This window comes from Carettochelys insculpta, chromosome 2, assembly GCF_033958435.1.
Source record: "Carettochelys insculpta isolate YL-2023 chromosome 2, ASM3395843v1, whole genome shotgun sequence".
NCBI lineage: Eukaryota > Metazoa > Chordata > Testudines > Carettochelyidae > Carettochelys > Carettochelys insculpta.
The window spans coordinates 219,476,111-219,501,264 of NC_134138.1; the positions used below are offsets into that span (position 1 = coordinate 219,476,111).

General features: G+C 42.2%; 1 protein-coding gene across 1 annotated transcript in view; it reads left to right on the top strand.

The window, feature by feature from the left end:
- CDCA7L (cell division cycle associated 7 like) overlaps positions 1-25,154 on the top strand; it is a 31,734-nt gene that overhangs the window by 4,082 nt on the left and 2,498 nt on the right. Inside the window, exons 2-8 of the mRNA XM_074984644.1 lie at positions 9,623-9,763; positions 13,572-13,706; positions 14,103-14,465; positions 18,450-18,524; positions 19,618-19,806; positions 21,692-21,823; positions 23,956-24,105. Coding sequence (XP_074840745.1) covers positions 9,623-9,763; positions 13,572-13,706; positions 14,103-14,465; positions 18,450-18,524; positions 19,618-19,806; positions 21,692-21,823; positions 23,956-24,105 — 1,185 coding nt within the window. The remainder of the gene's footprint in view (positions 1-9,622; positions 9,764-13,571; positions 13,707-14,102; positions 14,466-18,449; positions 18,525-19,617; positions 19,807-21,691; positions 21,824-23,955; positions 24,106-25,154) is intronic.

The window sequence follows — 25,154 nt, forward strand, 5'->3', positions numbered from 1 at the left end:
TGGAAAAGTCTTATTCAGTAATAGTTTAGCTAATGCAATAAAGGATGTAGCTTTTCAGGAAGAATCCTAATAGTCACAGTATACAGCTGTGTTGATAACTTACCTTCATTTCACATGGTACTTAAGTATTCCAAAAGCTTTAATCTTTTGTGATCTCTCGAGTAGACATCCTTTTTTTGGTCACCGTTTTCCTCCACTTCTGCCAAAGCACTTTCATGTATTTTTCCATGGTACTTCTTGTGCATGGGTTACTCCCTCCCCAAAGGACTTTAGAAAGCCCCTTCAACTACCATCAGCTTGCACTGTGCTTCTGGTAAGAAACTGTGAACAGGCAGATCAACTGTGTTGATAGATCATCAAATATCTTAGTTTGAGTAAATTTTAAAAAATCTGCTTGTTCACATAGGTAACGTGAACATGTGTGTAATCATGTGATTCCTATCATGTCATTTTTTTACTTTTCCATCATCTTTCCTTTCTTACTCTGTCTTGAAATTTGATTCTACGGTATATTCACCTTTATGGAGCACATTGTAGGAACAGGACTTGAAATGTAAATAGTTCTTGGTGGTGAATGTCTCTTGCTATATTTGTGTTCAGTACTTTCCTCAGTGGGGGTATGATCCTGATTGGTGCGTGTCTGTGGTGCTGTAATACAAATATTTATTGTAAGCCTTTAAGTAGGTCTGTGCCCAGAAGTTACTCTGTGAAAATCCACCTTTGATGTAGCTTTTGCTCCAAATGGGTGAAATTCTACTGACTTTGCTTGCAGGTAAGGACTTCTCTAAGTGAATTTGCACCGATTTAAAGTGTAATTTTTTTAAAACCTGATTTAGTTAAATTGGTACAAAAGTTTGTGCAGACATTCATGTTTTGATCTAAACAAAATTTAGTTGGTTTAACGAATGTTGATTAAGAAGCGGCTTAAGCTAAAATTCAATGAGCCATTCTTAAATTGAAATAGGAATGTTCACACCACACACAAGTTTGAGATTTAATTAATGGTTTAAATCAGGGCATCTTTTCCAGCAGAAGGCAGTGGAATGCTGCCACCTTTTTTCCCAGGGCTGCCGTTTTTAAAAGGCAGCTGAGCAGCTCTGAGCTGCATGTGCCTCTTTAAGCAGCCACTTGCGGCTCCTGCTGCTCTGCATCCGGCTCCCTGCTCTTTCAGCGTGGCAGATCAGAGAGTTGCCCCTGCCGCACTGTATGTGGGGGAGCTGGAGGGCTGGGGAAGGAGCAGCAGTATGTGGAGCTCCTTTTGAAATGTAAGTGAATCCTGGGGTTGTGTGGGGGAGGCTGTTGGGAAAGGGTAAAGGTTGCAGTGGGCTGGGAGCAGGGGCTTAAGGCTGTGGCAGGTTGGGGTCATGGAGGGCGAGTGGGGTTAAAGCCTGGCTGTGGGGGGAGCAGGGGTGTTAAAGCCTGGCTGTGGGTTGGGGATGCAGGGGGAGGTAAAGCCTGGTCACAGGGCGTGGGGGGCAGGAGTTCAGGCTGGCAGCGGGTTGGGGCCTTGCGGGGGGAGAGGGGTTAAAACCTGTCTGTGGGGGAGGTGGGTGGGGGAGGATCAAAGCCTGGTGCTGGGTTGGGGCTGCAGAGGAGATGCGGGGTTAAAGCCTTGCATTAGGTTGGGGCTGTGGAGGGGCAGGGAGTTAAGGCTGTGGCGGTTTGGGGCTGTGGAGGGGCAGGGAGTTAAGGTAGCAGTGGGTTGGGGCCAGAGGGCGGGGGTTTAAACCTGGGAGGGTTCTGGCACCTTTTTTCCTAGTAAGAAAAGCACTGCTTTAATTGAACCATGGAAGGTTATGTATTCACAGGACCTAACATGAATAGTCTTGAGTCCCATGTGTTTTCTCAGTTGTAGCTGTTTAATTACTTTTAAAAACATGAGCTAAAAGTTGAATAGTAACAGAGAGAAAGCTGTGCTAGTCTATATACTATACCGTGCCTTAAATATTGAGTGTGTTCTGATATGGCTGTGGTCTGAAGAAGCGGGTCTGTCCAATGAAAGCTCACCACCTAATAAATTATTTTATTAGTCTTTAAAGTGCTACTTGACTGCTTTTTTGTTTTGAGCTAAAAGTTGTTTCAGGTTTTAGCTATCTAGTACTTTCCACCAAAAGTTGGTCCAATCACTGAGCTTCTCTCTCCCATATCCTGAGATGCTTTTGGTCACAGCAGCACTGTTTGCAATGCTGTATACACAAACAGCAAAAATAGAGAAAAGAAACTTTCATTCAGTTACATCATAGTCATTTTATACATTACTTTTGTTTGTCATTAAAATGATGCTAACAGTGAGAATGGATAGTAGTGGAGATGATAATGATTGGTTGAAAATAGGGCTGTCAAGTGATTAAAAATTAAATGTGATTAATTGCACTGTTTAAACAATAATAGAATACCATTTATTTAAATTTTTTTCAATGTTTTCTACATTTTCAAATGTATTTTTTTCAATTTCAGCAGAATGCAAGGCATCCAGTGCTCAGTTTACATTTATTTTTGCTTATGGATATTTGCATAGTAAAAAGAAAAAAGTATTTTTGCGTCCCCCTCATTACAAGTACTGTAGTACAATCTCTGTATCGTGAATGTTGAACTTACAGACCAGTTAATTTCAAAAATAAAACATTGTAAAACTTTTGACCCTACAAGTCCACTCAGTTGCTCAGACCAAAAAGTTTGTTTACATCTGAAGGAAATAATGCTTCCTGCTTTTTATTGACAGTGTCACCTGAAAGTGAGAAGAGGCAGTCTCATGGCACTGTTGTGCCTGGTGATGCAAGCTATTTGTGTACCAGATTCACTAAGGGTTCATACGTCCTTTCATGCATTGCAGAGGACAAAGCATCCATGGTGATGACATTTCAGCTTGGTAGCAGTCCTAAGTAGTGTGGACGGAAGCATGTGCATTTTCATCATCTGAGTCAGATGACACCAGCAGAAGGTTTATTTTGTTTTATTTTATTTTGGTGTTTTGCATTCTGTAGTTTCCAGGTTGGCGTGTTTCTTATTTGGCTTCTGCAAGTATGCTCTGCAGTTCCTTCTGCCAAGATTTTGGAAGACATGTCTGATTCTTAAACCTTGGGTCAGGTGCTGTAACTGCCTTTTAGAAATCTCATGTTGGTACCTCCTTGGTGTTTTTGTCAAATCTGCAGTGAAAGTGTTCTTAAAACTAACACATGCTGGGTCATCATCCATAATGCATGAAATATATGGTAGAATGCAGGTAAAACAGACCAATTCAGGTAAACACAGTTCTCCCCCAAGGAGTTCAGTCACAAATTTAATTAACCCACTTATTTTAACGAGTATCAGCAGCATTGACATATGTTCTCTGGGATGCTGGCTGAAGCATGAAGTAGCATACGAATGTTTAGCGTATCAGGCACATAAATACCTTGCAATGCCAGCTACAAAAGAGCATACACACCCCTGTTCTTACTTTCAGGTGACATTGTAAATAAAAAGTGGGCAGCATTATCTTCCATAAATGTAAGCAAACTTGTTTCTCTAAGCTGGGCTGTGGCCTAGAGCGGGAGGGGTGTGGGACCTCTGCTCCAGATACTGGAGGGGAGGGGGAAGCTTTGCATACTGCCCCTACCCCCAGCAAAGGTCTCTTGGCTCCTATTGGCCAGAAACCATAAACTGGCCAATGGGAGCTGAGATATTTTGCAAGGGGGCCAGAGCAGCATGTGAAAGCCTTTCCATGCCTCCCAGCATCTGGGGCAGAGAGCTACGGGGAGCAGAAAGATGCTGTTGACAGCTCTGTGCCTGAGGCAGTCTGTGGGCTGGATATAGAATGCTTGTAGGACATAAACTGGAAAATTCTATTTCTTTTCCATTTTTACAGTGCAAAAACTTGTGATAAAGTGAGCACTGTACACTTTGTATTTTATGTTGTAATTGAAATCAATATATTTGAAAGTATAGAAAAATACCAAAATATTTCATAATTTCAATTGATATTTTATTTTAATGGTGCAATTAAAACTGCAATTAATTGTGATGATTTTTTGACTTAATTGTGTGAGTTAACTGTAATTAATCAACAACCTTAGTTGAAAAGGGTCATCTGGTAACGTGTGTGTATAATGACAAAACCTGATAATGCAGTAGAAATGTGGATTATCTTTCAGAATTTGTATCCATTAGAGCTCAGATATGACCAAATATGGGTTGTGGATTGGGGATTTAAAAGGTTACCTGGTAAGCATTTGGCTTACCTGAATGCTTACTAAGCAACCAGTTAACCAGATCGTGGCCAAACCCTGGTGCAGATGGCCAGCCATACCAGGCCAGAGCAGCCTCAGCTGTGTTGGGCCAGCCAGTGGTATCTTGGCCATGCTGGTGTGCCAGATGGGACTGGATCCTTTTCAAGGTTGTAGGGTCCTGGTCAGTGTTCCCACTAACCTTTTCAGTCCACATGTGGATTTTTTTTCCCCATCCACATGCAGAACATTTTTTATGTGCACAAACGCATGTGTGAATGTGCACCAGCAATAGAAACCAAAAAAAAAAAAGAAAAACCAGCCTGGCCGCTCTACTAATCAGCTGGGTGGCATTTGAATCTCTTCTAAGCAGCTGCACAAATGCACAGCTTACAGGCATGACTAGCCACCATGTCTGTTTTGGGGTCCCAGCCATGCTGCATAGGCTAGGCTGGAACCCACACAAAGCTACCCTGCACGAGCCTGTGTGTGTTTAACTGGTTAAATAATATAGTTTTAATAGTTTAGCCATTTAACTATTTTAATTAGTAGTTACATCCCTATTGTGGATGTTCTTTTAAATAATCTTTATTCTTCCTAGCATTGCAAAAGTGAAAACCTGCAGAATGGTGAATGGTATTCTGTTCTGCCGTTTGCATCAACACAGCTGCCTGATGAATTCTGATTCCAGAATCTTTACTGTTGCTCCTGACACCTAAAACAAGTCACATGGTCTGGTTATTTTTCTCTCAGTTCAGATGAAATTTGCTCTGCTGACAGTAAGGAAAATCTTGTTTTGCTTGTACAGAGAGCTAATATTACACACATTCTCCATCAGTCACATATTATACACAAAGATGTCACTTAAACTTTGTATTTTTTATTGTTTTGGAATAGTAACATTTGTTTTAAGCTAATTTGTGTCTGTGTGTCATTCTCTCTTTGGTTACAATGGGAGCAGATTTGCCAATTTACATAAACACAAACTCTAGTTAGTTTGCCCCAATTACACCAATGCAACACTAGGGATGTAAACTCCCCTTTGATTAGTTTAATCAGTTAACTGATTAAATGGGAAGGGAGCTGCTGGGGGTGGTGCTCTGCCCCTCACCCCCACAGACAAGGGGTGCTCTGGCTGGGCTGGAGTGCCCCTGACTACAGAAGGGGCCAGGACTCTGATGGACAAGAGCTGCTTCCACCAAGCTGGAGTGCATCCCTCTACCCACTGCAGTCCCTGCAGGGCTGGAGCAGCTCCCTGTCCCTGGGGTTGTGGGGGTTGGTCCAGCCCCCCTCTGTTACCCATAACTGGTAAGCCTCATCTATTTAGGGTGAAGCTTGCTGGATAACCATTAGCATCCCTATGCAATACTAGCAATTTCACTGTTTATATATCTTGTATTCAGTATCGGTGTGCTTTAAAGTGACATTTGTACAAACATTTCAACATTCTTAAAACAGTATTTCATTATCTCAAATTTAGAGATGAGGAAACAGACCTAGCGAAGTATTAGGTACTTATCTGGCTTGGGATGTTTTTCCTGCATCAGACCAAAGGCCATGTATACTTATTGCTAAGTGTGGTTATTATGGGAATGTTTTGATTATATACTCTTAAGGGCAGGCACTATTTTTTTTTACCTTCATCCGGAAAGCACTGGGAACATTTTAGGTGCTTCTGCAATACAAATAATCACCTTAAAATGTAATATTAATGGAAAAAGGCTGAGGAAGTGAGATTCTGGTTCGGATTAGGTTTAGGCTGTGGTTTATGTTCCAAGCCAAAATGGGTTGTGCAATCTGTGAAATTCCATTATTTCAAAGGGTTTGGTTTGTTATAAGCTTTTCTCTGCTTTTCAGTATGGTTTTGTTGCATCTCTAATGTTCTTGAAAGACATTTGCTCAAAACTCAACTATAATCCAGCAGATTTAATTGCACTTTAACCAATGTCTTTTATGTTGGACTATTTGGTGTAACTTTTGTTTGAGCATATTGGGAGCGTTCTTTCCTTTCCTTCCCTACCTCTGCTGTGTATTTTTTTATTTTTTAATATGGCATGCCAGTGCAAAAAGTTAGTGTGAGATGCTTCTATCCTTCACATACTTTTGAGTAGGTCGTTTTCTCTCAATTTTTGTAAAATGTATTTAGGACAAACATGTTTTTACTGCCTTTGTTTTGTTTGGCAGAATTAAAAGAATAGGATCTATCATTTAACAACTATTTAAGCGCATGAATGCATTTTGATTGATCCTTAACAAGAGAATGAAATGCACAGCTGTCAAAATTTTACACAACTAATAGTGACATGCCATACAAAAGATACTGGCGCAGATTCATCTTTGGTATAGCTCTGTTGATATCAGTGCTGTACTATCAGGAATAAATTTGGCCTGCTGTGAGAGCTTTGTGTGTAGTGCTTGAGGCACCTGATCCAGAATGTTGTGACATTTATAAAATTGCTGAAGATGGCCTTTCATGGTGCTTAAAAATCCTTTTTTCTTTCGTCTCTTCTTTTTTTTTTTTTGTAATACAGCGAATGGATTTTTCTTGTATCAGAGGGATAGCCATGTTAGTCCATACTGCAAAGACAACAAGAAGTCCTGTGGCACCTTATAAACTAACATATTTATTTATTGTGTTTTTCTTACAGCTTATATTTCTAGCTTTAAACCTGCTTGTGCAGCCTGAGACGAGCACACACCCTACAGATTTGTCCATTTCTCCAGAACCTTCATAGTTTTATACTCTAATCTTGTGTTGCTTATACTTTTCAGCTGTGAGTAAGCACTGAGATTGAGAATAGCTATAAGGCACACTGTGATTTTATAAAAGGGGAAGAACCAACAGTTGATGCATTTATGTCTCCTTAAAACTAGCAAAGTTTAAAACAGATTATCTGAAATTTCACTAAGTTCCACAATTCACTGTTTCCATCCCTTACTACCCCCCCCAATTATCTGCTCTGTCTTCAGAAACTCAGATTTTGGGGGGTATCACTTTGGATTTTTTACACAATTTGGAGCACACAGTTTAAAAAGAAGTTATTCATTGTGTGTAACTATTGTGCAGTCTAGTAAATCACTGATGAACTGAACAGAATCTCTTAAAGGAGATGGACAGGAAAATGACAGCTATTGGTGCCGGAAACACAACTTTTAAGATGCACTAGCAGGGTGTCCTGTGCAAACTCATTGGCTATGACCACCTTATATAAATTATGCTTTCTTTGCTTCTATTAAATTAAACCACTTAGTTGGAATGGGGACTCCTGAACATTTTAATGAGACTCTTGAAAATCAGAGGGGGGGTGGTCACAAACTAAAAGTCTTTTGAAGTTCTGCAGCAAGTAACTTTAATCAGAGCTCCTCAGTATCTAAGACTGCATAGAGATCAAAAAACAGTCCTCTACTGGGAAAGTATGTTTTTTCCCCCTTTGTTCATAATCGGTAATTACACCCCCATAATGGCTCCTCTGGTGCAGATGCAGAAGTAATAGACGACGATGAAGAAATTAGTTAGGCATACAGTAATCGCAGCAGTGGCTAGCTCAGCTGTACAATAGCACAAGAACTAATGCAGTTGTTCCTGGAAGCAAATTATTCCTAGCAACAAGGCCCTTGTATGTTTTCCATTAAGTCATTAAAATGTATAATGCTCCGTTTTTAACCCTTCTCTGTTGAGTGAAGAATTTCTCCATAGCAGAGGAATGAGATTCTGTCTGCCCATGTTTAGGGGTGGACTGGGCAGAACTCTACTTTGGCCAGTGCAACTCTGGCTGAAGTGCCTTAGGAAATTAACTGAAGGGATTGAGGTATCTGCCAGCTTGGGCCAATTGTTTAGTAACTGATTCTGGTCTTGTTTAAACCAGTATAAATCAGGATTGAATCTATTTACATCAGTAGAGTTTGTCTGGAGGGTATGAGATTAGAATTAGGCATTTAGATGCTCTTGCATTATTATTTATTTGAGGATGCACTCGTCCAGTTGTCACTTGCATTTCCACTAACAGTGGAAATTGTCCAGTAACATGATTGATCCTTCCCTCACACCCCCATACATTTGGAAGGTGGCAGTTATCATTTGGAAAAGATTTGTTTATGGCACAGATAAAAGATTGAAGAAAATCTGTGTCATTTTGGCAGTATTTAGAAACTTATTTTCATCTGCTAAACGGGATTGCCACATAGCATTCTGCGTATCTGAGTTCACTTACAGAATAAGTATGTTGTATCATAATACCTTGTGAACCCTGCTTGAAATCAGTATTTCATCAATTCCAGTAGAAACTGTATGTGGGGAATGAGATCAGAATATGCAAAATATTCACACAGTGAATAAGAGACGCTTGAAGTATACCCCTTGCTCTGAGTGTGAATTACTTGGTTACTGTTGAGCAATCTGGTCACATGGGCACTAACCACACGATGCAGAGCACCTTCTGTCTCCTTTCTGCATACAGCTAGGCATTCTCATTCAGTTAGGTCATACGCAAAAACAATGGTATAAGATTGAGAGCTGCCTTAAGGACTTTCTTTACCATCTCTGACCTGCCTCCATTAGTTAGGCTTATTGGAATGTTAGAATGTCATGTCACAATGGAGAAGCTCTGTGTGCTTGTGGCGGAACTTTCTTAGCCTTTGGGCTGCAGCCCTGAAATTTGCTCCTTTTGTGAAAGCATAATTAAGCACAAATCTGGTCATTTTACGAAGACTGAGAGATGTCCTTCTCTACAGCACCCCCTACAGATGAAATCCTGCGTTCATACCTGACAGTGCTCTGGGCCTCCTGGGTTTGCTTTATCTTACTGAATGTCGCAAAATAAGCCTTGTGTAGTAATGAGTATGAATGCACACTATAATTTTTTTATTTTTAAAAACATTGCAAATGGTTGTGTACTATAAATATTGTTACAAAAGGCTTAAAATCTTAATATTGAAGTCTCTTTGCAGCGACAGACCTTTCCAAAATGCCTGAAATCTGTGACAGTCCTCATTTCTGAACTGTTTGCTTTGTAGTTAAATTTTAGATGGTACTGAGTGTGAAAATATTAGTTAAACCGTCATCTAAAGATCCATTTGGCACATTTCTGTGATTAAAATATACAGCCTCATCCTCCAGACGCTTACCATATTGTGCTTATCTTTACTCCCATGAGCTGGCCCACTGAATGACGTTAAGCATGTGCAGAAGTGTTTGTCGGATTGGGGCCTCTATTCGTACATTCAGGCAGTCTGCACAGCATCATGTGGAGTTTGGCTTATTGAGATACAATTCTGCTTCATGCATTCTATATAATGTATATTTATGTGTGAATAAGAGTGACAAATGAACAAGAGGCTGCTATTCCCATTAGAGCTTTTAGTGGATGATTATTGCAATGACTGACTTTATCTTCCATCTTACGTTGAATTGAAAACAGATGCCCAAAGAAATGGCTGACATTTTTAACGCCCCCAGCGACGATGAGGATTTTCTTGGTTTTAGAGATGATGCTCCCATGCAAACCTTGTCATCAGATGACAGCTGTGATAGTTTTGACTCATTAGAGTCTGGAAAAAAGGTAAGAACATTTTATCATCCCCTCTAGTGTATCCAGTTTGAACGATAAAACCTCTTTGAATTTGGTTCAGGGCAACGCTGACCTTAACTCCTGGCAGGAGTGGAAATTTATAATCCTTTTATGAGAAACAAACTATTCACCTTAAGTACTGGATTTAATTATACATTTTCCTTTCTGCAATGAGTGAGCCTAGAGTGAATCTGGTATTGGTAACTTGCCCACATAGCCTGTAGGCGAGAATAATGGCTATTCAGCGATAGCTTATGCTGGAGAATGTGATGCAGTTCAGTAAAATGTGCTGGGATGAATCAGTTGCACCTCTGCAGTGTTGAAGTGGGATTCTATGGGAGCCTTACCCTTTGAGTTACTATTTCAGTACTAAGATGCTAACATGTTTTTATTCTTTTATCTGTAGAGATTTGTCCTAGCAGTGAGGCACACAGGTGTCGTTTATTGCTAGCTAACCTGTGCAGTGACTAGGTATAGTAGAATATTTTTTGTTCTTTGAGTTGGCAGTTGAAAGTACTGGAAGCGGAGAGTATGAGAAGAAGGATAGTGTGAACAGAGAAGGGAGCAAAGAAGATATACTGGTTTATATAAGAGTAAAGTTTACTGAGTTTGACAGTGATGAACTTATCTCTTTTTTGTGATGAGGCACAGGGAGCTAGTTAAAAGATTCAAGAAAAGGAAAGGCATAGCACACTGGAAGAAAAAAGATGGCTTTCTTGGTATTTTGTGTAGGCTGCAGGTGGGAGATCTGAATTAACATAATCAGAAAGATGGCTAATCCTTGGACAAAGGTTTTAGTGAAGAAGTTAATTATGAAAGAGCAGATTTTAGTTATATTGGAGGGGAAGAAGCCAAACTACTAGGAAATTATGGATGAGGTATATTTGAAAGTCATCAGTGTAACAGTGTAGCTGAAGCTTTGGGAGGAAATGGGCTCACCTTGCGAGTGTAGCTAAGGAACTGGAGAAGAGATGGAGGACATAAGCCTGGAAGATACCAACACAGTTCTAAGGGAAGCAGATTAGACAAATAGCCATCAAGGATGCTGCCTAAGTATCAATCAGTCAGCAAGAAAGGCAAAGAAACTAATGCCCCTGTCTTGGATGGCCAAGAATAAGATGCAGTTACTGTGTGTTTTTTCACTTATGTTAAATTAACATGTTTGAAGGTATGTTTGCTAGCTGTGTCTTAGCACAGGCTCCTCCTTCAGTGAAGCCAGCATAATAGAAAACCACACCTTTTTAGCCCATCAAAAAAGAATACACAAATTCTGTTACCAGTACAATGATTCACGTCTCTTACCATGCAGAGTTCCTGAAAGTCTCCTGTAATCTCATTTGTGTCATGTAAACATTAGCTCAATCTAGCTATGTTGCTCAGGCTTGTGAAATACTTTGTCCCGCGAGCACCAAGGTTAGGCAACCTAACTCCCAGTGTAGGCCCAGCTAGGTCAATGGGAAAATTCTTCCATCACCTCTTGAAGAGATGTTTTAACTACATAGATGGAAAAACCTCTTCAGTCAATGCAGAAAACATTTGTTAGAGCGTTACTGCAATATTGCTGCAGGTCTGCTGCTGTAGCACTGGTAGAAGTTGTAAGTTGATTGTACATAAGTCAGTTCTAGCTAGGCAATCGTAGCTAGAATTGCGTATCTGCAGTCAACTTACTTGGCCGTCAACAGGGCCTCCCGTACTCGTTGCGATGTTGAGGAGTACAGGGGTCGACTGCTGATCCTAGATAGTTTGATTTTACATGTCTCTACCAGGCACGGGAAGTCGAACCCCAGTAGATAGATTCAGACCAAGTCAATCTTCCATGTAGTATAGGCACACCCAAAGTCTAGTTGCATTAGTTTTGCCTTGCTTGCTTGTCTGCTTCCTATGTAATAAATTACTGTTAAGGAGATCTCTGTATTCGAAACACCTTGCTGGACTGATCTTGCACGTCATTGGTCCTTGTTCCCTGTTTTCAGTAGCTGTAACAGAGCTCGCAAATTGACTGACACTCTTCTTTCAAGCCAGTGCTGCAGTTTTATGCATGTACAAAACAAACCCAAACTTAGTTTTTCTCAAAGAAAAATACAATTTCACTTGAAAGTTACTTTCCTTTTGTGTTTGTTCCTTTCTCAAGCAGCTGCACTGCAGCTATCAACAAAAGAACAAAGTAATTTTGCTCAGAGAAAACTCACTCCAATTACCCATAATAATTTGTAGATGTTTTAAGTGTAAAGAAACAGTATATGCAGTGATTTTTCCTCTATTACCCTGCAAGTTTTTGCATGCATCTATTATATCTATTTTTCACCAGATATTATCTCAAGATAAAGAAGTGTATAATTAAAGTCTGGAAGGGAGGGAATTGGAGGGAAAAAATAAAGATATTTAGCCAAATGCAGTTGTATGAAAGGTCATTTATGTATCTTGTGTGGGAGTTAAAAACATTCAAAGAAAACTTGAGATGCAAAGTGTCTTAACTGAATGATGCTAAGTTTCAAAAGGCAGGTGGAGTGTGCTTGTGTGTATATCACCTGCCCTGTGCTAGTCCTGTTTTTCAAGGCAGCGGTAATGACAGACAGACATTCTGAAGCTTTTCTCTATTTCTTCTTTTTTAAATCTCCTTTCCTCATTGCAGCCGAATATTGTTGCTTTTTGTTGTCTGTATAGTAAACCAATTCTGTGTAAAGTATATGATGTGTGAGCAAGACTTAAAGGTATTTGGGGGTTCTTTTTTATTGTGGAAAATGTTCTTTTTCACTAGTTTTTAACATTAAAAGTTTGCTTTCTGTCTAGCTTCAAAACCCCTAAGGTAACTGGAGAGCAATGTTCTCTCTCATTTTTTCCATTTGTGTGTGGAATAAATTTTTTATGGGCATCAAGGCATTTGCAGCTGTGCACCACCAGTAGAAACACATGCTGCCAGCTGTGGCACTCTCCTAAGGAACGAGGTGGCCCCTGTTGGAAAGGTAATAAAATGATATCCCAAGAGCAAAGGAAGAGTGTATAAATTGCACAGAAGGAATTTATAGTTAGGGTGTGTAAAACTTTTTTACCTTATTTAACTTCAGTGATGAACGGAGATTTTGAGTAAAGGAAACTTTGGCAGATTCAGCTCCCTCTTCCCCTTCAGTGAAAAGTAACAATATTCCCCCAACATCTCTTCCAGCGAACACACAGAAGGCCAGCGTTAAAATTTCTGAGGTTTAAAAAGAAATCTATTTTTAAAGCAAATTGCTCAGATCTGCTTTTATGCACCATAATGAAACAAAGACACAAGCTCAGTTAAAAACAAAAATCTCTGAGGTGAACATTTAAAAAGATGGCAAAACTGGGAAGTATCTCTGCTCATTTGAAATAATTGATGGGCTGAAACACAGTGTGTGTGTTTTTTTCTTGTGGCAGCTTTTGCATTTAACATTATCACAGGAACATACCATATTCTCAGCAACTCTTTCTTCTTACGCATTTTCTGATTTAGATTGGAAAAGTTTGGATTCTCTTTGGGTACATCTACACTTGCATCCCTCTTTCCCCATTAAATACAGGGAAGAAGGATTCTTTCAAAGATGGGTTTACCTTCGAAAGAGCAGCGTCTACACTGGCTTTCTTCTTCTGAAAGAAACTCTTTCAAAATTAGAATATGCAAATGAGTTGCCAAATATGCAAATGTATGCACTGTTTGCATTTTTTTATTTACCTCGTTTGCATACCTCTTTCAAAAGAGGAATGCAAGCGTAGACACACTCTTTGCCTGGCAAACTGTAGCCCTACCTGTTGTGATTTTTGTATGCTTGCTCAACAGAATGTTCGATTTCAATCCAAGTACCTGACTGAGGAACTGAGGAGAATTTTCACTGAAGACACTGATTCAGAGAGTGAAGTGTTTGAAGGCTTTGCTCCAACTGAGCTGGGTGTAAACAGTGCAAATGGAATGATGGTAAAACTAGCACGAACTTTTCATTGTATTCAGACTCCTCCCGTCCTTTCTTTCTGTGTATAATCCTCTTGTGTTTTCATATAGCTGGTCGAAATTTATTCTGTTATTTAACAGTGTCTGGTATTTGTGATGAAGATAAATGTTAGGTTGTTTTTCTTTTACCACTATTTTCCTTAATAGTTAATCTTTTATTCATGTATTAATAAAGCCAGAGATGTAAAAATATCTACTAGTGCATGTAACGAAGGATAGGGGATTGGAAACTTTTTGCAGTGAATGAAATTCATTCTTGGGCAGAGGTGCAGTACAAAATCTACTTAGTTTAATAATAAGAAAAATTGGCCTTTTCCCATGTGACTGTTGTCAATATAATGCATTAATGATCTCTGCTTTCAGCCAGCAGTGTCACATTTGAGTGATGGAGAGACCAATAATTTATCTTTACTGGGTAGTGAGGAGGAGGAGGAGGAGGAGGAAGAGAAAACTTCCCCCAAGAGAAGAAGCTTTGGTCTTCGTGTGGCATTTCAGTTCCCCTCAAGGAAGTCTACAAAGAGGAAGGTGCCAGAAGCATCTTTTTCCAAGTTACACTTGCAAGACAATAAACCCCCTAAAACTCTCACAAGAGAGAAAATCAGCAAGCGGTGGAGGAAACTAGAGGGGTCTGCCTCAGAGTCTGAGGAGGATGTTAAAGAGATACAGGAAGAAAGCTCCAGTGCTCTGCTTAAAAGAGCCATGAACATCAAAGAAAATAAAGCCATGGTAAGATTAAGCCAGCAAAAGCTAGTATTCACTGCAGGTATTCTTCACTACAGGGCTTGCTGGGTGATTGGCATCCCAATGGTCAGGTTAGCTGTGCCTGGCCGTGAGCAGGCACACTGCAAAGCTGTGCTTGAGTTCCTGTGTCCAGCTGGTGGTGCACTCTCTTGTATGTGCCTCATTCGGCCTTCCTTGATGATATTCCATGGTTCGTCCTGCTGCAATAAATTGAGCTGCTCCCAGTGAGTTTTGGGAGAACTTCTCTGTCTTTTGCTGATTGGAAGAATTGTTGGAAGGCTTTATTCTGTGTCCTTATTTCAAAGGATGTACATTATCTGCTGAAGTGAAAACCTCACCTGGACTATATAGCCTTGCTGGCTCATTTGGACTGAGAGTACCACAAAACTCAGGGAAGGGGTTTACATATGTGGATAGGAGTGGGATTAGAGGGGCAACAATGGAGTAAGGGTCCAGGTTACTTCCATAGTGAACACATAACCAGATCCTATCAAAAAGCAGTGACAATAGGGTTGTTAATTTACCTGAGTGGTTGAGATCTGTTGCAGTTTGCTAACCGGAAAAATAGAATAAAACTGTCAAGATTTTTGCATCCCATAAGTGTATGTTGTTTACTTGGTGGAGAAGTAACGTATCATGCATGAGGGAGGTTATTACCTTCCTGCTCTGTGCTGTGATGCCTTTGGGTATGCAGCTCCAAGTCCCAGTAGTCTTTATTGCTGCCATATTGTGATACAGAGCTATGCCTTATTTGGGTTCCCTGTTGCCCATTCAGCTGTACTACTTTTCTTGTTTCTGCTTCTATTAGGCATGGATATTTGATTATTTTCTTCCAGGGCTACTAGCTTATACATTTCCAAATTAAAGCTCATTTTATAGTTTCTTTCCCTTGTTCCTAATCTATCTAGGGTTCTCTGTATAACTGTGCTGTCCTTATTGGTATTTACAGCCACTCCCAGTTTAATATCTCTGTGAATCACTAATGAGGGGTGTTTAATATGACTGTTTTTAGATAACATTTAAATGCATATTAGGTCTGTACTGAGAAATGCCCGCAAAGACTCTCTATGTCCCCATGTGATTTTTGCCATGGTTATCTCAAATGTTTGGTAGCCAGAAATTCAGCATTTTCCCTGTTTAAGGTCTTTCCCTCTTATGAAGCTCCCTATTGCCAGCTGTTGAAGCCCAGAGTGTAACTCCATTCAGAGCAAGTCTGTAGTATTTCAAAATGGCTCGTCAAGGTGATGTCAAGGCTAGTCAAGGGCACAGGTCCAGGATCTGAGTTTGGGTCTCTCATGTAGTATAACTACTTTATTGCTGCTTTACCTAGTGTCTTAATTAGTATTTAGCTCAGGCACCCTGCTTCTGTAACTGCCCTCAGGCAGACTCAAACCTGGGGCCTCTGGAGCTTAGTGCAGAGGTGCCTCTACAGCTGGAGGTAAAGACCAGCTGGCCTTTAACTCAAGCTGTAGGGGCACCTCTGCACTAAGCTCCAGAGGCCCCAGGTTTGAGTCTGTCTGAGGGCAGTTACAGAAGGAGGGTGCCTGAGCTAAATACTAATTAGGACAAATTGTTAAGCCAAAGATCTTGCCTAGTGTCTATCACACTAAGGCCGTGTCTACACTAGCCCCAAACTTTGAAATGGCCATGTAAATGGCCATTTCGAAGTTTACTAATGAAGCGCTGAAGTACATATTCAGCGCCTCATTAGCATGAGGGTGGCCGCGGCACTTCGAAATTGGTGTGGCTCATCCCGATTGGGCTCCTTTTCGAAAGGACCCTGCCTACTTCGAAGTCCCCTTATTCCTTTGAGCAGATAGGAATAAGGGGACTTCGAAGTAGGCGGGGTCCTTTCGAAAAGGAGCCCCATTGGGACGAGCCGCGCGGCGGTGAGCCGCTTCAATTTCGAAGTGCCGCGGCCACCCACATGCTAATGAGGTGCTGAATATGTATTTTAGCGCTTCATTAGTAAACTTCGAAATGGCCATTTGCATGGCCATTTCGAAGTTTGGGCTAGTGTAGACACGACCTAGCTGTGGTGGGGACGTGTTGAACAGCAAGGCTTTTTTAGTACATTGTTTTGCAAAGAGGTGTGTGCACACATGCACACAGGATTACTATAGGCTAGTTGCAGTCTCATCTGTGGGCTGAAGTAGGGTGTGACTTCACTCCTAGACACTCCATGCTGGGGTACAATAAACTCTCGATTTAACCGATTACTGGAGGGCTGGATGGAGTGTCTGTTAATGCTGAAAGTCCATTATATCTGAATGGTTTTACCGTTCGATGATGCACTGATCTTTCCAACCCGTCACTCACACCTGTCCCCTGCCCCTCCTTCCCTTCATGCCTCCTGCCCCATCCTTCCCCTCTCACATCCATCTCTCTATTACCAAGAAAGGAGCTGAATGCCAGCCTGGCTCCTTCCATCTCCTGCAGCGCTCAGCGCTGCGGCTCTGCCCCCAGCCTGCCCGCAGGCAGCAGCCTCCAACCCCATGGGTCTGCTCAGCGCCATCACAGAGAGTGGCGGCTGGGTGCAGATATGTTCCATGCATACAGGGCGGGGAGAAGAGCTCCTGCGCCCTGCCCCAATCCCCCACTACCCCAGCTCTTCTGGCCCCAGTGGCCCCAGCTGCTGTAGTAGTCCCGGCAGCCCCAGCAGATCCTCCAGCCCCAACGGTGGCTTTGGTGAGTCTCCGGCATTTATTGGGGGAGGAGGGGCAGACAGCGTCTGTTATTTCTGAAGTCTGTTATATCAGAGTCTGTTAAATCGAGGGTTTGCTGTATAGTAAAAGGGAAGCTGCTGACTGTTCTCACTGGGTTCTGATTAAAAAAAAAGACTAGGAGGAAATTAGAACCAGCCAAGAAAAATCACTGATATTATGGCTACACTCCAACGCCTCTTACTCTACACTATCTGGAAAGAGGTCTTCCACTGACTTAATTACTTCAGCCCACTGGCAAGCAGCAGTACTATGTTGATGTGAGAAGCTGTCCTCATTGGTGCTTAGGTCAGTGTAAGTTACGCCAGTTAGAGGGCTGACTTAGTCGTACACCTGGGCGACATGATGTATTCCAATGTCCGCACTGTCAAAATAATTTTGGCTATGTCTACACGTGCCCCAAACTTCGAAATGGCCACGCAAATGGCCATTTCGAAGTTTACTAATGAAGCGCTGAAATGCATATTCAGCGCTTCATGAGCATGCGGGCGGCAGCGGCACTTCGAAATTGCCGCGGATTGCCGCCGCGCGTCTCGTCCAGACGGGGCTCCTTTTCGAAAGGACCCCGCCTACTTCGAAGCTCATGGGAATAAGGGGACTTCGAAGTAGGCGGGGTCCTTTCGAAAAGGAGCCCCGTCTGGACGAGACGCGCGGCGGCAATCCGCGGCAATTTCGAAGTGCCAGCTGCCGCCCGCATGCTCATGAAGCGCTGAATATGCATTTCAGCGCTTCATTAGTAAACTTCGAAATGGCCATTTGCGTGGCCATTTCGAAGTTTGGGGCACGTGTAGACACGGCCTTTGTGTGCCAGCAATCACATATTAGGAAAATGTGTGGCAAGAGAGCCCACAAGAAACCTCTTACCTCTTATAATCCCCTGATGCAGTTAGGTCCATTCTTGTTGTCAACGGATTAGCTGTCTTATGCTAATTGAAAATTCCAGTCATTACTGGTCATGGATACTGTAACCCCAGTATAACAAAATTCTTTAGAGCCACATTTGACAGAGTTAGATGTGATTTTTAGCTGCATGACTTCAGTAAAAAATCAGTGGGATTCGTGGTGCTAAAACCTGCTATAGAGCTTTGAATGTTTAGGGGTAGATGTTTAAAATGAACTGTTCTAAAGAGTGGTTACTTACACTGTGATTTAATGGATTTGAAAACAGAGCATGGTAAGGACTGAGTAGGTTAAATATTTGCAAGTTTACAGTGAGATTTCAATAGGTTATCTTTATTAATTTCAGCTTGCTCAGTTATTAGCTGAACTGAATTCCATACCTGAACTGTTTCCAGTGAAAACACCCTCCTCAACGCCTTCTGTAAGTCTCAGTATTTGCTTAAATAGATATTGTTGCTGAATTTGAATGAAGTGTGCATGTCGTCCAATGAATATTTTATACTTTTTTGTAATTGTGTGTATTGATTTGACATTAGTTGCGTATTATGTAAAAAGGTAGAGCTAGACTGCCAAGAAGTATATGTAGAGAAACATCTTCAATTATGCAATGCAAAGTCAAAAGAAACAGAACTAAATTTAGGCACTGCTTCATTAATTTAGGTCCAGAGAGGCTCATGGGACACTGGACAGATAAATGAATAGATACGAACAGTGGATGGAGGGCAAATATGATCTTGTAGTTGGAAAGCTAAAGAGAGTGAATAAATTGCTATTTGTTTTCAGATCCTGTTAGGTTCTTGCTGATTTCCCTTTCTGTTAAAATCCATGTTTCTATTAGAGCTGTGATGCAAAAACTCAGTCCTACCCAATAGCAGGATGCTTCTACATTCTAGCTCTGGCACAGCTCTTTTTGACATAGAAATCCTTACTTCTCTGTGATCACTGTGGGATAATGTTAAGTTACCAATTTTTGCAAGTACCCACACACCCCAGGAGGGTTCCACACACATGTTCCTGTCATGGGGAAGTCCTTGTAAAAGATTTTTATGTGGATTAAGTGATTTGTGATCAAATTTTAAAATACATAAATGGCTGGTTCCTCACTGGGAGCAATGCAGGTGTTTATTGTGACATAGTAAACCTACTTTAAATAAATTTCTAAATTCTAGTAATATGTATTCAGTATATTTATCCCAGAAACAATCTTAGGGATAGAGTGTTAAAATTCCCTCTCTTGATGGAAGCATTCACCCACTCCTCATCTCCTACATATATGCTCAGGTTTTCATTCCTTTTTAAAGAAACAGCTATAAACTATTGCAGCAAGTTCCCCATCTAGAGAGATTCACTACGTGTTTGTAGTACTAAGTTTGCTAGGACAACCTCCTAGAGCTATGCAGAGAGGCGTATAGGCTTGATAGTCTCATGTCCATGTAATCTCTAGTACTTCACCCTAAACACATAGCAGTGAGGCTGATATGACAATTTAAATAGAACCATTTTTTCTCCTCCAGAAACAGAAGAAAACCCCAAGGAGGACCTTTTCTGAAGGTCAGATAGAACGTCGTACAAACCCAACCAGAAATGCTCGTCCACCAGAGAAATTTGCCTTGGAAAACTTTACTGTGTCTGCAGCCAAATTTGCGGAACACTTTCATAATTACAGACGACAAAACCTCCTAATAAAGAAGAGACTGAATGGGGTATTTGCCAGTTTAGTTTGTTTACTAATCTTTGTCTTGTGAAGATGTCGCTCAAGCTGCTCTGAGCTGGCAAGCATTTGGATTGGGGACAGGTGCAGCAGAAAAACTAACTAGCATTTAGAGTCTTTGTGCTGGGATTAGAAGCAGGAGAAATCCTCCACACCCCCAGTCTGTTTCAATATGTCTCCCATTCCATTTGAACCGGTATCTAAGTATATGATTATGTATCAGTTTAATATTTCTATTATTTTGTATTTGAAAGCCAAGGGTTACCCGCAGTGTGGTAGGCTTGAGGCAGGCTAGGGACGGAGATGATGAGGTGGGAAGAGAGGTGAACAGCTTCGTTCTGAATGACAGAAGAGAAATAGGGGCGTGTTAGAAATGAGCAGAAATCAAGGCTGACCTTGTTGAACCTCAGCTTAAGAATTGGTCAGGATGTTTCTGGAGAAAGAAAAGGAGGGAGAAGGCTTTGGGAAGACATCAGAATTTTCAAATAAGCTTTTTCGTTACATTTGTCCTCTTACCCCATCCCTCCTTTTGTCAGTCATACTTATATTATGTCTTCTAGTAAATGGCAAACTTTCTTTGCTAACGATTTGCTCTTGTGTGTGTGCAATTCTGGACCATGGTGGGACTATAATCCTGCTTACTCCTGTTGTATGCTACCACATGCAATGTAAATATTAACAGTAACATCAGACGTGCAAAATCAGTGCTGTTGGGTGAGGGATGTGACAGAAAGGAAAGAGGAGAGAACACACTTTTAGGTGGCTCTCTATGTAATCATGAGGCTACCCAGAGGCACTCAGTAGATTAGCATGCATAAAATAAGAGTAAGCCAGCATTGAGATTTATTGGTGTGGGCTTTGGAGGAGAAAACAGAGAGTTAATTTTATTAAACAAGAAGAGAGGGAGGGGGAAATCAGAAGAGGGCTCAGAGGCAGAGCAGTCATAGACAGTGGTTGATATGGTCACAATATGAAAAGGTGGGCAAAATTGAAGTAGAGGTGATGGTTGTAGACGGAACTCATTTACTGAAAAATCAGCGTGGGAGGAGGAGATTAAATGCATGGGCATTTTGTAGAAGTGGTCCAGTGTTGAAGGAGAAACAAGATGAGAGCAAAGACCAAGGGGTCACATGGGACACTGATGTGAAAGTTGAAATGTCCAGTTGATGTGGGTGGGGACTGGAAGCAGAAGGAGAGCTTTATGTATCAAAGTCAAGAGAAGGCTGGTTGGGCGGGAGTTGGTGGCTGGCAGATAAGTTATATGGAGAGAGAGTACAGAGTCTGATTGGGAGCATTGCTCAAAGAGAACGAAGGGGTGCTCTGGATGAAGAAGGACATGCTGGAGATGGCAGAAGCCCAACGCTTCCACCAACTTCCTTGCAGATGAGTTGGGGAGGGGAGAAAATGAGGCTGCTGTGAAGGTTTCAGTGCGTGCTGGAAATGGAGGATCAAAAGATGAAAAGTTGGATGGCAGAGATCTTTTTCTGTGATGGAGGAGGTGGATGGGTAGCATGGTTGATTGCCATTGGAGGAAAAGGAGAGGGGTTTGTTGGAGTAAGAAGCCAGAGGTCTGAAGGATGTGGATGGTAGCAGAGTCAGGGCTGGGTATATTTCCTCAAGAGGAAGAGAGAGATGTGTCAATAGGATAGGAACTTTGAGGGTGTTGAAGGGGCAGGGGAGTAAGGAGGAGGAGGAGCTAGAGGTGGGAGAGGAAACAATGTTGGGATGGTAGGAAGGATAGACAGTTGGAAGAGACCACAATCCCTAGCTTACATCTTCTGTTCTCTTACAGCCTTTAGGATTGCATAGTTGAGCTAAAGTTAAAAGCACTTTGCCCAACATAAGATAAAAGGTGATGCGATGAGTTTGTTTTGTAGGGTGACTGTGGAGTGCGCAAAAGAAGGAGGTCATCAAAATACTCATCTTACCGTCCTGTTGAAGATATTACTGATGAGGACTTGGAGAATATTGCAATTACAGTTAAAGACAAAATCTATGATAAAGTTCTGGTAGGTTCCTGCTTTTTTCCTTTTGACGGCATAGCAAGAGGGGGAGTGGATAAACTACTTCATTTCATGAACTGAATTTAGTGTTCATTGAAAAGTTGAAAAATAAGAGCCCTGCAGATTGCAGTGCTGTATTTATCTATTGCGTGGGATCAGGAGGGAAGCTTTTTTAAAGGGAAGCTAGTACACCATGCTTAGCTAGGGTGACCGTCCGTCCGGGTTTCGGTGGGACAGTCCTGTATTTGGGACACTAGGATGGTGTCCCGATTTATTTCGTCAAAGGGGCTAATTGTCCCATATTTTCTTGCAGCTGCTGCCCACTTTCCCCGGTGGTGCAGTTGCTCCCCCCGCCCCCAGCTTCCCCTGGCTGGGGAGCTGGACCTGGCTGCAGCTACATCACCCCCAGTTTTCCCCTGCTGCAGGGGTCAGACCCGTGCAGTAGTGGGTATGCTCCCTAGATTCTCCCCGCTCCCTGCAGTGGCATGGCTGCCTCCAGCTTGGGGAGCTGGACCTGGCTGTGGCTACCCCAGCTGAGGTAGCCAGGAGCTCCCCAGTTTCCCCCACTGCTGCGTGGCTGACCCCCAACTTCCCCTCCGCTGGGGGAGCCAGGAGTTGGACCCTCACTGTGGCTGCCCCCCACCCCTCCAAGCTTTCCTCGGCTGGCGGAGCCAGAGCTGGACCTGCACAGCAGTGTGGCTACCCCCTAACTTCCCTCAGCTGGGGGAGTTGGAGCAGCAGTATGGTGGCCCCCCAGCTGGTGGAAGCTGGGAGCTTCACTGGGAGGGTGACAGCTCCCACAGGGTAGCCACCACTGACTCCCAGATAAAGTGACCATCCGTCCCATTTTGGCTGGGATGGCATCATTCCCCTTGTCCCATAATTGGGCAGGGGAGTTATTGTCACCCTATGCTTAGCTATTTCTTGCCATCCTTAAACAGATGCCAGTTGAGGCAGTGTTCTACTGTTGTTACTTGTTGTGTGGGAACTATACTGAAACCACAAATTCACTTTCACTCCAGGGCTGTTGGGTGGAAGCAGGCATGGCTATGAGTGGTGGCCAGTGGCCTAGAGATGAAATGCTCCAGATCCCATTATGTTCCTCTGTCTCCCTTGCCATAACTACCTGGAATGTTATCATGCAAGAGGGGGGCTGAAACCTGGAAGAGAGAGGGTTATTCAAAAGGACATTAATGTGTGTCTGTGGTGTGTTGGTGCACAAGCAGTGCTAGTCTTCTAAACACTCACATTGCCACCTTACCTGTTTAGATATTTAAAATGCACATGGGCCCCTCTGTTTTGGGGTTTGATGCTGTCATATGGATCACTGCATGAAGATTATTCAATACCCTGAAATTTTACAGTGCCTGACAATATGCACCATCAAATTCTGCATCTAGTGTCCTTACTGGCAGAAGGGTAAATAAGTTGCAGTAATCACTTTAAGAATCCCAATGGAGGTGTACTTGCCTTTTCTTTCAGTTCTTTGGGTCCCAAATTCTTGCCAGCAGTGATTAGGGTTAATGGTGTTTGCTACCCTGAAGGAGCCATAGTTTGGATTTTTGTGCATTGGAGGGGAACAGTCTTAATGTATTCACTGGTAAATATATGCATCTGTTAGGCACTCCTTAGATGCCTTTGCATCTTTACAGAGTTCAGAGAATCCCCACATTTCCTTTTTGACACACCTCCTACTTAAGGGTCTGTATTTTGTCTGCATAGACCTGCATCGGGGATCCTTCTGATGTGTAGCAATGGTATGCCGTACTTTCCTAGAGAAATCACAGTTGAGTGACTCTTTGGGTTCCTAGCCTTTGCCCAGGGTAGATTGGAAACAGAAATGTAACATGGATTCATTTTGCACATTATGTTCCAAAGCGTTCAGGAGAGGGACTGTCTTTGTTTTTGTAAAGTACTTTGCATATGTCTGAGGACTGTAGACATAATTATGGTGGTGGAAGTTGTGTTTTTTCCTAATGAATTATTAGTCTAGTTGCCTCTGGTTCCAATGGAGAAATTTTAGTGTTTAAGCTGAGAGGTGTATTTTAGGGAACTCTAACACCTGGAGTCAAGAAGTTCAGCATGGTATGACATGCTGAGTTTTTACACATTTCTCCCCCTTTCCTTTCCAACTTTAGGGCAGTACATGCCACCAGTGTCGGCAGAAGACAATTGATACTAAGACAGTCTGTCGTAATGAAGGGTGTGGGGGCGTAAGAGGACAGTTCTGTGGACCGTGTCTTCGTAATCGATATGGTGAAGATGTGAAATCAGCACTTCTGGATCCAGTGGGTAGCCACTTCTACGGGTTAAAATGATAGTATGATTATGACTGTTAATTTCAAAGTCATCACAGATTTCATGGATAACATGAAATTCAAACATTCTGCCACATAAAAGCCTGAGCAGTGTGGCTGTAATTGATTATTTATCTTGCTGAGATACAGATGTGTAAGGCTTTCAGGCTGCTCTTAGTTGCTTTCGGGTGAGAGAAAGAAAACTCATGAAGCTTAGAAGAAAGGGAGCCTGATTCTCCCAAGTTCTCATGGAGCTCTTTGCTGGATTTACTGAGACTTTCACTGGTCTGGTTGGCCATACAAGATCCTGAACTTAAACATTGGAAAGACCCTCAAGAATTGAGTGTAGGATCCCCTTTCTTTGTGAGCCCCTATTCTGTCCTCAGCAGACTTGTGGTGTCCAAATCCATTCCCTGTCATGGGGGTTGGCTGTCTTGGCAGTTCACATACAATAGGCATCAGAAAATTCAGCCTAAGCTGCTACTTCACACTTCATTGTCCTCCCCTCTGGCCGAGACACTATCCTCCTTTCTGCCCTCCTCCCCGCTTCCAAGAGGATATGATTGGATTCACCTTCCAGCATGTTGGAGCTGAGTCTAATAACAGAAAAGCCTGATATTTTTGTATGAGGTCTTAAGTCTACCACTTTATTAGGCAGTTTTCCTACCCTCCAGAGCAATGGCCACCTTTGCTCTTGTCCAGTGTTTCCCAACTGGTGTTCTGTAGAACTCCAGGTTTCCATGAAGTGAAAAGAAGGGTTCTATGAGAGAATTTCATTACAATAGGTGACTCCTTTGCAGCTCCCTGCCCTGTTGCTGCTGAAAAAGTAGAACTAAATGTAATTGGTTTAAGGGCCAGCAGGGTGGTGGGAGGGATCTGGTCAATAAACCAACTGACTTTAGTTCCATTATTTCAGTGGCAGCAGGGCAGGGAGCTGCAGAGAGCCCCTCACTCACTGCACTACCCAAGCAGCCACATTGCTCAGGTGGGCATGGCTCAGCTCACCCCCACCAGTGGAATCCCTCCATGCCAGCCAGCCT